The following is a 15,337-nucleotide window of genomic DNA, read 5'->3' on the forward strand; positions in this document are numbered from 1 at the left end:
GAAACAGATAGTAACATTTTTTATTAAATATTACAGTGGATCAAAAAGTACAAAATATCTCTTGCCTGCTATGTGATTGGGAAACTATTGGCACGTAATACAGTATCAAAAGCAGTAATAAGTACAATTTGGAAAACATACAAAATTGAGTGTTTATAGTTTGGCTCAGCATTCTTCTGGTAGTGTTTAAACTAATGCAAAGGTTACTCAATAACCTCTCCATTGGGAAACTATGTAATATCACTGGGCCATGTTGCTATATACAAATAATCACCTTACAGAGCATAGAGGTTACGTAGCTGGAATCACCAAAAGTATACAATATTTACAACACAGGAAAGTTTAAAAAAGTATAAACAGCCAAGAGATTATGCTGCTATTTTTCAGACATATTTCAACCATGGGGAGACAAGCAGAATATCAAATACATCAACAGCCAACACTGGAATTAAGTGCTCAAGATAATCATTGCAATGGTGTGGGTCTCACCAGGGCAAACTTGTTCCCATTTCTCTTTAAAACTGGGACAAGAGTGAAACTGGACCAGATGGGACTTGGCTGACCACCACCAAATGGGACTTTGTGGGACAACATGTGAAGAGAAAGAAATGGTTCTCTTTGAAGGCACACTACATAAAATATTCTTGTGGGATCACCTTGAAATTTCCATCAGACACACCAACACACTGAAATACAGTACTTGAGAATTCATGCACCAGGTCAGAAAGTTGTAAAGTCAACATTGAGTTTTAATAAACCCTTCTGTATATGCCCTGATAAACAAGTGAACTTAAGAGCTTCTAGCTAGTAAATAAATAAGTCAGTCCTGTGGCAAATATTACAAGTTCCAATCACTTACTAGAAGAATACTAAATTCTGAAACTCAGCTGGGCTGGGGTGTTTTTTTTGTTGTTGTTTTGTTTTGTTTTTCTGTTTTTTTTTTTTTTTTTTGAGTTGCCAAAAGTTAAACCAGAAGTTGCACGTTAAGGTTTTTTTTTTTTTTTGTTTTGTTTTTAAATATTATTTAGAATCTCCAAATCTCCAGTAAATCACGGACTTAGTGCTATTTTGAATTGCAACATTTCTTGGAAGCCACGCTCAGTAAATAGATTTATGACTCCATTGCCAATTAGATTCCACAGTTTCCTTTACTAAACTACCAATAACAATGGTTTGATTGCACAAAGAAAGGCTTGTGCAATTCCATTCAATAATAAGGCCCCTTGAACTCAAACAATGCAAACAAAGCCCTATTTAAGATTTTTTAAAATGTAGTTCTCAGCCAATGAAGAATTCAATGGTCTTTTTGAAAGATTTCCAAGATCTCTGTTCGGAGTTTTAAAACAAATAACACACTGCTTCTGTTGGGAATGTATACCCCCATTTCTCTTTATTCGTCCTGATGTTTTGCCGAGGGTATGAGCTTCCTCAGACAGAAACAGTGAGTCTCCTCTCGGAAGAGATGAGAAAAACAAAAGCTGGACTATGTTAACATTGTTTGAAAAATGGTGTGATCGAATTCCAACATGATGAAACCAGACTGAAATCATTGTAGCGGGGAAAACAAATGCCCATATTCCAAATGGATAGGTGAGCTCCACCAGGGACAGGCGGCCCCATTTCTTGGAGAAACAAACTCCTAGAGACTGTGCACGATCTAGCCCATGTCTGTTGCGGAAACCCTGGAGATTCCGTGTTCTTCCATGTCCTCTGATTCTGTGACCATTCAGTCTAGTGCAACTTTCTTCTAGGTGTCCTGGCTAGCGTTCTGCCAGCTGGAATTGAGATCTCTTTCCCCCTCTATCTTGTGCAATAGCAGGATAATCTGCACTCACACATTTATAATCTATATTCTACTAGTCTATCTATTGTTCTATTAAATATATATATATATATGTAAATATATATATATATATGTGAAATTCCACAGGAAGGTAAATAATTAATTGAAGCAAATGGAACTCTTAACACTAGATCTCTACATTCTTTTGTTTCCACCTTTGGATATTAAGTATGTTACATTGAATATTTGGCTTCATATCATGGAGACATTTCAATACAAATGCATGGCATGCATGGCTTTGTTTAAGAGCCGCAGTGTCCTTGTTTACCAGTTGTGATTATTTTGCAGTCGAGTTACCTACTTTGAAGTTGAAAATTGTCATCAATTTTCATAGAATTAAATATCTCAGAGGTAAAAGACTGGTTAACTATGGTTCTACTGTCTACTGGGAGTTTGGGGGGAGGGGAGGGTTGGCTGGGGAGTTCATCAAAGCAGTCTTATCAGCAGGGATGGGACTGGGAAAGAAAATCCACTCTCTATTGATGGACTTTTAACACGCTTAGAAAAACGCATCCACCTTGATGTTACAGCTCAGCAGCGAATGGAACAATGGGGCAAGAATGACAGTACACACTCTGCACATCTGACTGCGTGAACAACTTGACCATTTCTTCCAGTGACAAAAGAAATCGTAAGGTGGACCGTATTGCCAGGTGGTTAAAGACATGACACACGCCACCAAGTGGGCACGCATACACCCGAATCTAACGCCCCATAAACCCCAAGAAGATGACTTGCTTTTGAAATGGGTCATCCAGTATGCCAATTCTCCCCAAAGATGGGGCCTGGGAGGTTCTTCTTGGGAACAACAAGAAACCAATTCGATGAAGGCAACGTGACTACCTACTACTCAAAAGACCACGGCCCAGGGAAGGTAACTGGCGCCCGGGCCTCCAGCCGCTCCTTCTCTTCCGGATCGTCGAGCTCCATCTTCTTCCCAACCCCCTTTCCCACACTGTTTAAAGGGATCAGTGCCAACACCAATGTAAATCATTTTGGCTTCTGTTCTAATTTCTGAAATTCCTAAAATATCTGTGCAGCCCACAAATATGTCCTCTAGACTCTTGTAATTCAGCGACTTGCTGCCAGTGAGGTTTTTGTTTTTATGATTCCTCTGGTATGTAGGACAGTTTCACAGCCTAGATAAGGTAAGTACAATGCTCGATATTTTCACATAACCCAATACTTCAAAGCAAAGCATTTGGCCGGTGAGCAGTGTATAAGCTCTTTCAACTATGCCATTTATGAGGAACAAAATCCTTAAGTTGCGGATCTGCAAAGGAACATTCTTTGCACTATTGTGTGCTCAACTGTTTCTTTTTCGTTTGTTCCACTAGAATCAGTTGCTTCAATTTGTAAACAATAACTTTACCACCCAAAGCTGCTCAAAATGATAAGATGTGGAAAAATTACAAACACACATCAACAACTAGGACAGTCAGTCAGCCTTGAAAACAAAACAAAACAAAACAAAGCAAAACAAAACAAAACCAAAAGACCTGCAAACAAAAGCGATACTGTTTAATTAAAAAAAGAAAAAGAAAAAAAAGACAAGAAGTAACTGGGAGAAAATGGAACTACCTGTATATAAATTAGGTGAGCAAACAGTGATACGGGTAGTTTTAAGAAGCAAATATATACAGTAATTTTAACAGTGTTTACTTCTCTGGATTGTTTAATAGTGTCAAAAGGAAAGATCTATTGAAGTTCCACTATACATTGCATTGATTGAACCTTGGAGAGTTTTTTAGGAAAAGAGGGGCATCCCTTGGCAAACTCTTGCCAGTCTTCCTTGCTCCTTCCTGTGAAATGCCTGCCCCCCCAACTTTTTTTTTTTTTTTTTGCCCAGATTGTTCCTGACCATCGGAACTCAAGACGGGGTCTTCTAAATTCTTCCCGGGTACACATAACGTCCCTTCACGAGACCCTCGTGCAAAGCGAACCATGTAGGTCCAAGGGCATCTTTGTAGGAAGGGGCTCGAGACTGACCAGCCAAGGCTGGAGTTGTCCCAGAAAAATCAGGTATGTTCACCTCCCCTTGGCGGCTCCTTTGGCTGGGACTGATCTCACCCCCGGATTAGAAGAAATCCTGACTTCTAATTCTACAAACCGGCACCCCCCAGGGTTGGGAGGGAAGCTCCGTGAGCCACGCCGCAGCGCAGGAGGCCGGGCAGAGCTGGGTTTACAGTTTTGTACCAGGGTGTACGGACGACAGCTGAGAGGAAGGGAAGGCGGCTTGAGGATTTATAGCAGCTAAAGGGTAAATGCTGTTGTGCAAAAGGTCCCCATACGAACTTCCTACGGGGGTGGCCGCGGCCAAGTGTCTGTAAAGCTGCTGAGAATTTGTCGGCGATGTAAAAATCCCCCTTTGCATCACAAGCGAGTGGAAAGCCAGGGGCTGCATGAGCGGAGAAAGCACGGTCTGGTTTTTCAAGTACTGCAGAGAATGGGAGTAGCCGGCCGGGAGCCTGGAGTTGAGGCCCGAGCTGCACAGGCTCCCGGAATACAGACCTGGGAAGATGGGGGAGGAGAGCGGGAGCTTGTGGCCTTCGGACGCGGCCCCCGCGTGGCCACCGTGCGCCGCCTTGCCGCCCTCGCTCTCCGGCTCCGAGGCGGCCTTTTCCTTGCTGCAGGCCTCCTTGGCCGGGTCCAGGGGAGACACGGCCCGGGCCTTCTTCCCCGCAATCACCAGGTCCAAATCTTCCAGGCTGCGCTTGATGGGCCGCGCGGCCCCAATGTTCTGGGGGCTGGCCTTCCGCTGCAGGATGGGGTGCACCATGCCGTCGATCTTCCTGAAGTTCTCTAGTCTCACGTGGTGAGGTTTTCCCGAGCGGGAAAGCGACTCCGGGTACCTTTTTGGAGCCGACGCGGTCATGGGCGAAACCCGGCAGGCTTTGGGGTGACAGTCCCGACTCTGGCTGTTCATGACCTGGAACTGGGAGACACCTTTGTTCTCCTGGGGCCCCGGGGCCGTGTGGGCCAGGCCCAGGACCTTGCCCGTGGGTTTGTGCAGATTCTTGGGAAGGCTCAGATCCGTGGGCTGATCATCCGTGGGGGCTTCTGCCGCCGCTGCCTTCTTGTCCGGCAGGTGCAGCGACGTGAGATAATTCACGTGGAGCTTCTCTTGGTGTTTGTGGGAAGGAAAAGAGCTGTTGTCCGATTCCCTGTACATGTCCCTGCAGGGGTACTTGGATGTCTGCTCGTTGTGAAGATGGTGTTCAGTGTGTCGGTAGAGGCTGTGCAGGTGAGGAGAGGAGTAGAAGTCGGCCAGGAAGCTGGGCATGTGGGAGTGGGGGAGCGCCCTTTTCTCCAAGAGCTTCTCCTTGCCCTCCTGAATGTCTTGCTTCAGGACGTAGGAGTCAGCAAGGGGGCTAAGGTGGTGCTTGGAGAAACTGCAGCGGTGAGGATCCGATCGACCGAGCTTGTCGTGCTTAAAAATGTCACTGATGCTCTTTCTCTCCTCTGATGGCTTGCTTCTGAAACTCTGGACGTGCTGAATCACCGAAGGCCGGCTGACCGCCATGTGATCGGGACCCTGGCCATGGTGGGCCTGGGACAGACCCGAACACAGGTCATCCCTGGCCATCAGTTTCTTTTTGCTGATCAGAGGGGGTGGAGAGCCATAGGGGTAGCTGCTGGAAAGGCTGGCCCCACTCACTTGCGACAGAAGCTTCTTCTTGGCCAGCGGGGACATGATGCCGGGGTTGCCTCTTGAGTAGAGCAGAGGCGTGTAATTAAGTCCATGGTTCTCATTCATGGGCCCGGTCAGGTCTTTGTCTTTGAACATGTCAAATGACTGGACCACGAGGACCTTCGGGGTCTGCTTGAGGGCGTTGTGGATGTCATCGCTGCCCAGCTGGTCCACCTTCACGGTGCAGTTGGCAATGTAGTCCGCCATCGCGGGCAGCTTGTCATCTTCCAGCTCGCTCTGGTTGGCCAGGGGGGGCTGCGTCGTGGCGAAGCCAGGGAAGGGGGCTTCTTGGAGTTCACTGTCGGGGTTCTCTGTAAAACAGCAGGTCTGGGGGTCTTGTTTTGAGTCCACAAGAGCACTGGGGGAAGTGAGGGACTGTTTGCCAGCCCCGGAGCCCAGCGCCGGAGCCCTCTCAGGGGCCGTGGGGGCACTGGGGAGTGGAGGAGCGGGCCCCTTCTCTCCCACCTCCTCTGCTGTCTTCTCACTGTTGGCACCTTGATCTGTGTCGCTGTCCTTTTCTGGGTCTGCTCTAGACCCTAGGGGCCTCGCTGCAAAATCCTGGTAGCCTTCCATTTTCTTCTTCACATCCGCTGCCGGGAGAGGCTCAGTGACGGTCTTCTGATTTAACGTCTCTTGTTCCTTCTCTGGCTCTGATGAAGCCTGATAAAATATTTCAAAAGGCAGTCAGAAGGAAGCCTAATGCATTGACACTTTTGCTATGAAACAAAATACTACACGCAGCAGTTTTTCTTGAAAACAGGCTTGTCAATCAGCTCAGGGAGTTTCTGTAAAGCTTTATTATCCCCCAACCACAGCTCTAAACAAAGAAATCTAAATTACAGAAACATTAGGGCAGAAATGCATATTTCACTCAAGTCCCTTGTGAGACACCTATCAGGAGAGCGAAGTGTTCTGTACCCTTGGCATACTATCTTACCACTCCTTGATTCTAATATATAGTTTAATTCTGAGGTTGTTTCCTTGTCAAATCAGTCAATTATCCAAATGGGTTTTAAATTACATGTTGTGCTTTATGACACTTTGGAGAAAGATTTTTTTTTTCTTTTAAGCATCTCTCTTTCAAAAACCAACCAACCCCACGTCAACAACAACCAACAAACTTACTAGAATCCCTTGCCTTTCTCCGAGAGAGCAAATCCCAACCCAGGGCGTTCAGTACGATGCATAAAATTAGCAACGCGTAAGTGTTAATTTCTACTCAGCACCATATGACATGCAGAAAATGTTAAAATACTGGAAAATTATGCAGATGCAACACCAGCCTGTCTACCTGAGGGACAGAAGGACTCCAAGTCCTTCTAGGCTGCAGCAAACTACATTTCTATTAAAGCTAAAAATGAAGTCATCAAAATTCAGGCAGTGAGCACCGCCCCAAATACAGCTTTTCTGCTCACTGGAATACACCGTAGTCAATGAGATGGATGCTCTTTATGTGTCCGTATTGACCGAGGTTATGGGCACAATTTGACCCATTCATTGCATTATGTAGCTGTGCAAAGTTTGACCTTAGAAGGTCATTTTAACTTTCCATCTGTGACCCAGCTGGCTGACGGGCCCTTTCAAAACTGTCACTCTGTCCTGACATGTCTTAGGGAACAGTCACAAAATAGTTGAATTGAGCTGGTCTTCTCTCCCAAGCACCCCCCTGCCTCCAGCTCCACTGCATCTCATCCCTTAATCGTTGTTCTTTGTTAAAGAAAAGAAGTGTTGAACACATTAACATCTTTGGGTAAGATTGAGGATTCTGGTGGAGGGATGCATAGAAATAAACATTTTAAGGAATCATACCCTTTCAGAGATGTTTCGCCTTAAATCCGCTCGAAGATGTCCCTGTCTTTTAGGCATGTGTTAGACCTGAGAGCTTTTGCTTATTGTCTTTCTTTTCTTCCCTCCCTCTCTCCCTCCCTTCCTCTCTCTCTCTCTCTTTTGTACTAATATCTGCCTTTTCCATGACAAATATCATTTCTTGTTCCACATTAACAATCATCACTGGTCTCTTGAGCTTATGCATTACATGAAAATACAGAAAAATGAGTACGTCAAGGGAAAAAAGGCAAATTGCATTTAAATGTTAGTTTCTGATGGGGCTGTGGTTTGAAGTGAAGCTACAGGGGATACTCAGTCTCACTGAAGTTTCTGTGACCCAGGCCTTTGGTTACAGAGTTCTGTGGCTGTCACTGGAAAACAGGTTAGGGAATCTCTGAAAGCTAGGCAGAAAAAAGCAAAGGACCCCTTTTAGGCATTTTAGGATCTGCCTTGACAGGTTACACTGTGCCTTCCCACCAGGCAACTTGCAATCCAATGACCTGAAGACAGTGGGTTTGGCTGGAAGGGATTTATAAGCCCTCCTATCTCCATTGTGTTTACTGCTGTGTACTGAAAATATCAAAAATTAAAGACAATAAAAACACCAATGGCAATAACAAAATCCAAACCCCCAACGCACAGTCAACAAGAAGAAATACACCTGGTCAAACACATGGGTCTATGTTGGACGTGGGGAGCAGTTCTTACCATAAGGTCAACTTGGAGAGGGTGTGAGATTCCAAAGTCGATCAGATGACCTGATCATGATACCCTTTGACCTGCCAGATACTTAGAATGCCCCGAGGCACTGGGGTCTCTAAGAAACAGGGAGTCTGAGGGCTTTCAGGGTTTCTGTGAGCCAGAGGGAGCGGCCCTCTTCTTGCTGACAGGCATCTCCCACACTGATGGGCTTCAGGGCGATGGGCTGAGGATCCCTCCCGCACCTCACAAAAACAGCCATTTCAAACTCCGTCTCCACAGTGGAGCCACTCAAAGGTCAGCTGGCCTCTGGCCTCAGTTTGTCCTCTGGTGCTTTGGCAATGCTGTACATATGGTATCTAATAGAACTCACTGATCCAAAACCCTGTAATAAATCAGCAGGCCAACAGGATAAAGGAAGAATGGAATGTGAGCCTTAACTTGGAATTTCCTTGCTTTTGGCCATTTATGTTGCAAGCTTGCAGATGTTTAGAAATCTCTCTCCATCATCTTTTTCCCCCATTTTTTTAATCACTAAAGCTTAGAATAATTATGAAACAAAAATGAAGGCAACACAAAAGTCTTTTCTTGGTATTCATAATATCTTCTTACTCAGGAGTCAGTTGGGTAGATTAATTTTTAGTTAGGAGGCTGGTGTGTGTGTGTGTGTGTGTGTGTGTGTGTGTGTGTTTTGAGCCAGTGTTTAATTAGAGAGTCTCTTATGTGTTCATTATAAACCTGATTTTTAGGGGGTGTTTAATATCAGCACCAAAATTCCCTCTGGGGTTGGATCCTAGAACATGCTGTCTCCAAATGTTGCTGCTAAGTTTTTTTTTTTTTTTTTTTTTTTTTAATGGGCAGCAGGATTTTTTATTATTCATGTTGAAACAGAGCCCAGATCAGCCTCCATGCCTAGCTATACACTGACGAGTAATGGCTTCTACCAAAGAGCTGTGGGGGCTGTGGGTAATGGGGCTGGTTTAAAAAGGTTCAGAAACTACCTGTTAACATGAGAGATAATAATGGTTTCAGAGGAATAATTTCAAAATTCTCCTATAAATAATATGTACTTAAGATATTTCTAAGTTGGTCCCAACCCAAGGCTGGTGCACAGGGGTCAGTTATAGGAGGCAAAGGAATCTCTGAAGGTTCGAGGACAGTCCTGCAGAGACACAGCCCCTCGTGTCAACATCCCTCCTTGCTAGAACCCACACAGCATGTTTTCCGAGGCCCACCAGCTCCTCGGATAGACTGACTCTGAAATGGCAAAGAAGCCACATTGTTCACACCAGAGTCCCGTGGCTTCACAGGGCTGAAGCTCTGGTTCCTTCTCTCGCAAAGCTGGCGTTTTCCCTCAGTTTTCCACAGGATGTTCCCCTCTTTCTAGATCCTACTCTTGGCCTATCCCATGTAATATCACGCACTGCCTTCCAGGGCCCCAATGGACCTACAGATCCGCTCTCTGGGGAACTGTGAAGCTGGGGGAGAGGGGGTGCTCTCAGTCTGGGGCTGCAGGGTCACAGGGACCCGGCTGTGGACGCAGGGCTCCAGAAGACCTGGGACAGGACGGGTCTCACAGAGGTATTTCTATGGAGGACAGCGACTCACCTCTGACGATTCCTGGGGCTTTGGGGCATTCTCTTTTTCTTTCTTGCTCTTAGGAATTTCATGTTTGATGCGTTTGGTTGCTGATACTTTTGTTTTATTCTCATGTTCCTGGGAACTGTTCTCCTGTTTCCGGGGTTTGATTGGAGGCAGGGGCTTATCTTCCTCTCCTTTAATAAACCTCTCATATGGTAGGATTAATCTGGAAGGATAGCAGAAGAGATGATCAATCATGGGAGGCAATTCCAGGAGCATCGAAGCTACTGGGTTTTAGCTTCTTTTCTCAATGCAAGCGGATTATTGAATGACTCCATCTCCAGTAACACCAGTGGATTTCTAGAAACTTATTCCACAGCTCTGGGCTCTACTTCCTCAGTCTAAAACCAGTGCCTCACAACTTAAAAACACTCCTTTGCAAGACAGCTTTCTGGTTTTGTAACTCTATATACCAAAGATACCAACGGAAGCATCCAAAGTTAACATCATCACAGCTCATGGAACCTGGCTAAGGGCCAACAACAACAACACAGCAATAATAGCCACACTCGCGATGGCTGCCATTCGTTTGCCGTTCTGCCAGCAGTGATTTATGGAGCACCTACTGTGTGCGCCGCATTCACGGCACTGAGGTGCAGCAGTGAACAAAACACTCAAAGCCCGTGACTTCATGACGATGATATCCAGGGAGGTACTGGTATGCACCAGGTTAATGTCCTCGATACACTATGTGGATTATTCCATGTAATCTTCCCATCTGTGCAGAGCATTACTGTCATTGTTCTTACTACTACTATGACCACGACTACCATTATCGACTCCCTTTTTAAAAAAAGATTTTATTTATTTATTTGACAGACGGAGATCACAAGTAGGCAGAGAGGCAGACAGAGAGAGAGGAGGAAGCAGGCTCCCCGCTGAGTAGAGAGCCCGATGCGGAGCTCCATCGCAGGACCCTGAGACCATGACCTGAGCAGAAGGCAGAAGCTTAACGCACTGAGCCACCCAGGCACCCGTATCACTCCCTTTTTAACAGATGAGGCAGATGAGGCCCCAGAAAGGCTGAATAATTTGCCCAAGTATCACACCTTTTGTTAGAGATGGAATATGAACCTTGTTCTGCCTGCCTCTGAAGTTTATATTTTCATCCACGTCAAAGTATAGACCAAACACTGAAGATAAAGAGGCTTATGGAAGGCAAGCACAGTGGGGCTGAGAAAGCTAGCTATCTTCTCCCGAGCTCTGAGGCGGGTAAGGGATTCCAGTATGATCTCCTTTTTTGGGGTGCCAAACAAAAGAGGTCCCCGGGGAGGAGGAGGGCGGACAGACCACTCAAGCCACAAAAATCAGAGGGCTGAAAAATTCAAGCACTTCAATTATATAACTTTTAAAACAAAGTACATAAAATTGTTCTAAAAAGAGAAACATCAAACAGCTCTAGTTTTAATCTGTTTTCCCTTTGCGACATAGCTCTTGATCTGAAAGGGAAAAATAGCTGATGTAATTAAAAGGGATGGATTGCATTACAATCTCAGTTTCAACTTCAGTGATTAAAGTTTTTATAATGCATTTGGTATGATTAATGACTCACTGTGGGATTAATACAAGACTCAGCCTTAAAAATATGAACTTTAATACAGCAAACATAATTTGTTTTAAATAAGACAAGTTGACTCAATGAAGAAAATGTACTTGGCTTATAAACAACATAAATCTGTTCAAATATTGGGAACCCTAATTATTTTTAAACTAAGACTTCCAGGCAGAAACTTCTTTGGTTTGGCTATCTGTTAGCGAGCCACTGAAAGTGGTTTCTAACCAAGAGATCCGCACCTCAGCTCCTACAACACACACAACTGTACAGGTTCCCAAGTACAGACGTATCAACTTTATGATAATATTTCACCGTTTAATAAAATACCAAGTAAATGATGGGAAAACAAAATCCCAATTTACAACGTATTAGAAACAAAATTCATTTACTGAGCATGCTCGGACAAGGTATGTGCAAGGAGGCGTGAATAATAGTTTTGAGTTGAGCCCTCCATCTGGCAGTGGGCCAGCCATGAAGATCAACACAGCCCATGGGGAATAGTTATCTTCAGATCCCATTACAAACTGAGTTTAAACATGTTACAGCTGCTAAAACTGGGAACTGTTCTCTCTGTGTAGACTTACTAAAATAATATATGGCTTCCCACTGTAATATTACAGTTAATGTTTATATAATAAAAAAGCATAACCAAGCAGAAGAAGAGAGAAAAAAAGCAATCTTGTTCATACTTGAATTTATCCTGACTCGTCTGTAAAGTCCCCAACGTTACCCCAATCCCTTTTATCTGCACAGTTCTGCCGGGGACTTGATCCCCTTTCAACATCGGCAGGTTGCGGATTTCTGTCTGGGAGCGAAAGGCATCGAATATTTTACATTGGAAAAAAAAATATTTTAAATAGACTTTAATGAAAACATTTTTTTTTTTAATTGTTGGGACAGATAGGTTTGTTTTACTTGTGTTTGGTTGCCATGGGAACCTGAGCAGCACGGAAGTCTGGGTATTCCGACGGTGGCTGTTTGTCGGGACCACCCTTGACACCGACTTCATTCCCTCATTGACACGGCGACACCTTGAGGAGACCTCCTCGCAGGAAGCACAGCCCCGTTACCTCTGAGTGTGGGGAGAGGGTTCGAGGAGGCAGAGAACTGGGTGGGAGACACCCAGCTTGGGCCCAGAGGACCCCTCACCTCCAGCTCTGACGGTTGGGGTTGGAGCTCGCAGGCCCTCCAGAGGGGTGGGTGCTAAGGGGATTTGAATTTCCTCATACAGCTTTGCAGATTCAAGAAGCAGGGCAACATTTCCATTTCATCCTCCCCACCCCCCACCGCCGCCACTTTTTTCTTGCCTTTTCTTTTTCCTTTCTTTTTTTTCTTCTTCACTCAACTCAGCAGCTGGCTGGCCGACAGCAGTTAAAAAATACATTTCACTTTGCTGGTCAAAGGCCTAAAGCCAGAAGCAGGAAATGTGGAATTAAATGTTTCTTGTATCTGGAAAGAGGCATGACTAAGGTAAAACTGAATCCAAACACAAGCCTTGCTTGTTCAAGGTTTCCAGAGGGAGAGTCTATGTGAGCAAGTGAGTGAGTGTGAGAGTGTGTATGTGTGTGTGTGTGTGTAAAGGTCAATTGAGTGGTTCCCCCCTCCCTTCTAAATCACTGAAAGATAATTATAGTGGCTCAGGGAAAAAAGGTTCCCAAAATAAAACAAGAAAGGCAGCAGCTAAAAGGAAACAAGTAGAAATAATGACCAGCTAAGCCCTGAAGAACAGGGCACGGTCTCGCCCAGCACACAAACAATCACCGTTCATATAGTGATTTCCGTTCGGTGAGATTTTCACTGAATGTTTTTTCAGTTATCCTGTCATGGTACAACACAATTACCCCACAGGATATGATCTTATCATTTGATTATTAGAAGTTTTCACAGCGCAAGAGGACGAAAGCTATTATGGGTTTCTGAACATTTAAACGTTTAGCGTACATGTGATACCATTACAAACAGGTTAGCCAATATTAAGGTCAACATTGCCCAATGCAGGAAGCTGAGGCGGTCCGTATTGTATCAAGAATCTAGTATAATGCAACATGCCTGTGCCTTGCGGATGATTATTCCTCAAATATTTGTAGTACAACAAAGATTTAATCAGTTTCCAAACTATACAGATAAAAGCAAAAATGCACCCCTGCCCCCAAGAACTCATTACACAGGAGAAATATTTTCAATGGGCTGCAACTCTAAGAATGTGGGTTGGGTTTTAGGTGGGTGGAAGTAATGGGGAAGAGAAGCAATATATTCATTAGAAAATCCAGAGAGATTTTTACCCCTGATCTACATCTACTCTGGGAATTGAAAGCTAGGCAGATAAATGGGCCTTTATTATTATCCAGATTTCACATTTCAGATTAGCAAAATGCTTATTTACGATGCCATTAATGGCCCTGAAATAGGTAAGCCATCATGTATTAAAAAATAACATCTTTCCATAGGCATAAGATTTGTAGCAGCATGAGATTTTATTTTTCCCTAGGAATAATATAAGAATAACATTTTCCACCCCAAAGCAGAAACAGTAGGGGAGCCTTTTGCTATCACCAAGATTCTTATTAAATTCAGTCACTGTGAAAGCAAGATTTTTTTCCTCCTTCTTCTTTTTTCTTTTTTCCCCCTTTTTTAAAATAGAGACGACTCAAAATCAACCCAAGTTAAAATTAACAAATCAATAGCATTATAACCTTGATTTATTAGCATCTGAGCCACTAAATTATCATCATACAAGAAATTGCTGGTTTGAAAAGATTTCGGCTTTGTTAAATCTCAAGTTAAATAATGGTGTGCCGTCTACTCGGTTTTTAGATCTGCCTCATCTGATATTATGAAAAATTCAATACATTTCTCTACAGCAGAAGTCAGGGGTCAGCAAATCTATTACTGTAATGTAAGTAATCTGGCAACCTGCCAACTCTTTCTCCCTTTTATTATTTTTTTTTAAACACCAAGGCAGATAATTTTATATTTACAAATTCTAAAATCCTCCGGGGTCTTGCCTCTCTTTCTCAACAAAAACCAGCAGCCTCATGCTCCAGAACTGTAGATGGCACATGTCCTCATCATTTGCATTTCATACAAAAGAAGAAAAGACTCTTCATCTTTATTAGGCGGCCTTCTCCCTTCTCTCCCCATAGGCAGAGGGAAAATAATGTCAAATCGCATCTGAACGAGTAACCACTAATAATCTTCTGTATTGATTCATGCTTGCATGGAATGACGGAACTTAGGAGCCCAAACACTGAGCCAACAGCGCTCAGGAGGAGAAACGAGAATCCGTCTATTGATAGAGCTCTGCAAAACGATAATGTCTAACACTGATTCAATTTGGGGAATTGGGGAAAGAAAGCAGGAAATTTTTAGGGTAGTAGTTGATCATCAAACTCACCTGAGTTACTCTGTAGACGCTTTAAAGGCATCAGACCTGTGAAAAAGTCTAGGCCCAAAGACCTCCTGGTGCCCTCAGAACAGAATATCTTCAGGGCAGAGGGGAAAAAAGTTGGTATGCGTGTCAGGGCAAAAATGCTACTGCTATTCTTACATGTATTAGGTTTTTTTTCACAGTCGTAGAAAAGAAATGACATATTGGTTCCACTGGGGCTTCAGACCTGATCTGATCCCAAATGAAGTCATTATACCTCCAAGTTGATTCCAGGGTTGATAAATTCTAAGGCTTGGCCAGACATTTTCCTTCTCAGCCAGAAACTGAAAATATAACTTCACTGTGAAGTGTGGGAAGCAATCTTTCACCAAATATGGAGCCAATAGAAGGTATATTTTTCTTTTTTGAAGGTGATGTATGCATACTGGTTAAGGATCCAAGAAGAAGAGAAAGTTTCTACTCCCACATATGGTTTACCTCTCAGGGTTCCAGATCATGACCAAAATGGTGGAAGAGCCTTTGGGTGATAGGGACCAAAACCAAGGTCAAGTACACAAATGTACTATGGCAGTGTACATAGAAGTGGGATGTTTCCTCAGTGGTCACAACACTCACTGAGTACAAAAGAAACTTTGTTCCTGTTCTTTTTAAAAGACAAGCTTCTCCTGAGAAAGATGTGGGTTCTGGGTAATG

General features: G+C 44.0%; 1 protein-coding gene across 2 annotated transcripts in view; it reads right to left on the reverse strand.

Moving 5' to 3' along the window:
- The window catches only part of ARID5B (AT-rich interaction domain 5B), a 177,551-nt gene continuing 162,214 nt past the window's right edge, over nucleotides 1–15,337 (reverse strand). For both annotated transcript variants that reach the window (XM_059170155.1, XM_059170156.1), the window contains 2 exons: nucleotides 9,669–9,867; nucleotides 1–6,194 (listed from right to left, as the gene is read on the reverse strand). In XM_059170155.1, the coding sequence (XP_059026138.1) occupies nucleotides 4,026–6,194; nucleotides 9,669–9,867 (2,368 nt within the window). In that variant the 3' untranslated portion in view covers nucleotides 1–4,025. The remainder of the gene's footprint in view (nucleotides 6,195–9,668; nucleotides 9,868–15,337) is intronic.

This window comes from Mustela lutreola, chromosome 4 (genome assembly GCF_030435805.1).
Source record: "Mustela lutreola isolate mMusLut2 chromosome 4, mMusLut2.pri, whole genome shotgun sequence".
Taxonomy (NCBI): Eukaryota; Metazoa; Chordata; class Mammalia; order Carnivora; family Mustelidae; genus Mustela; species Mustela lutreola.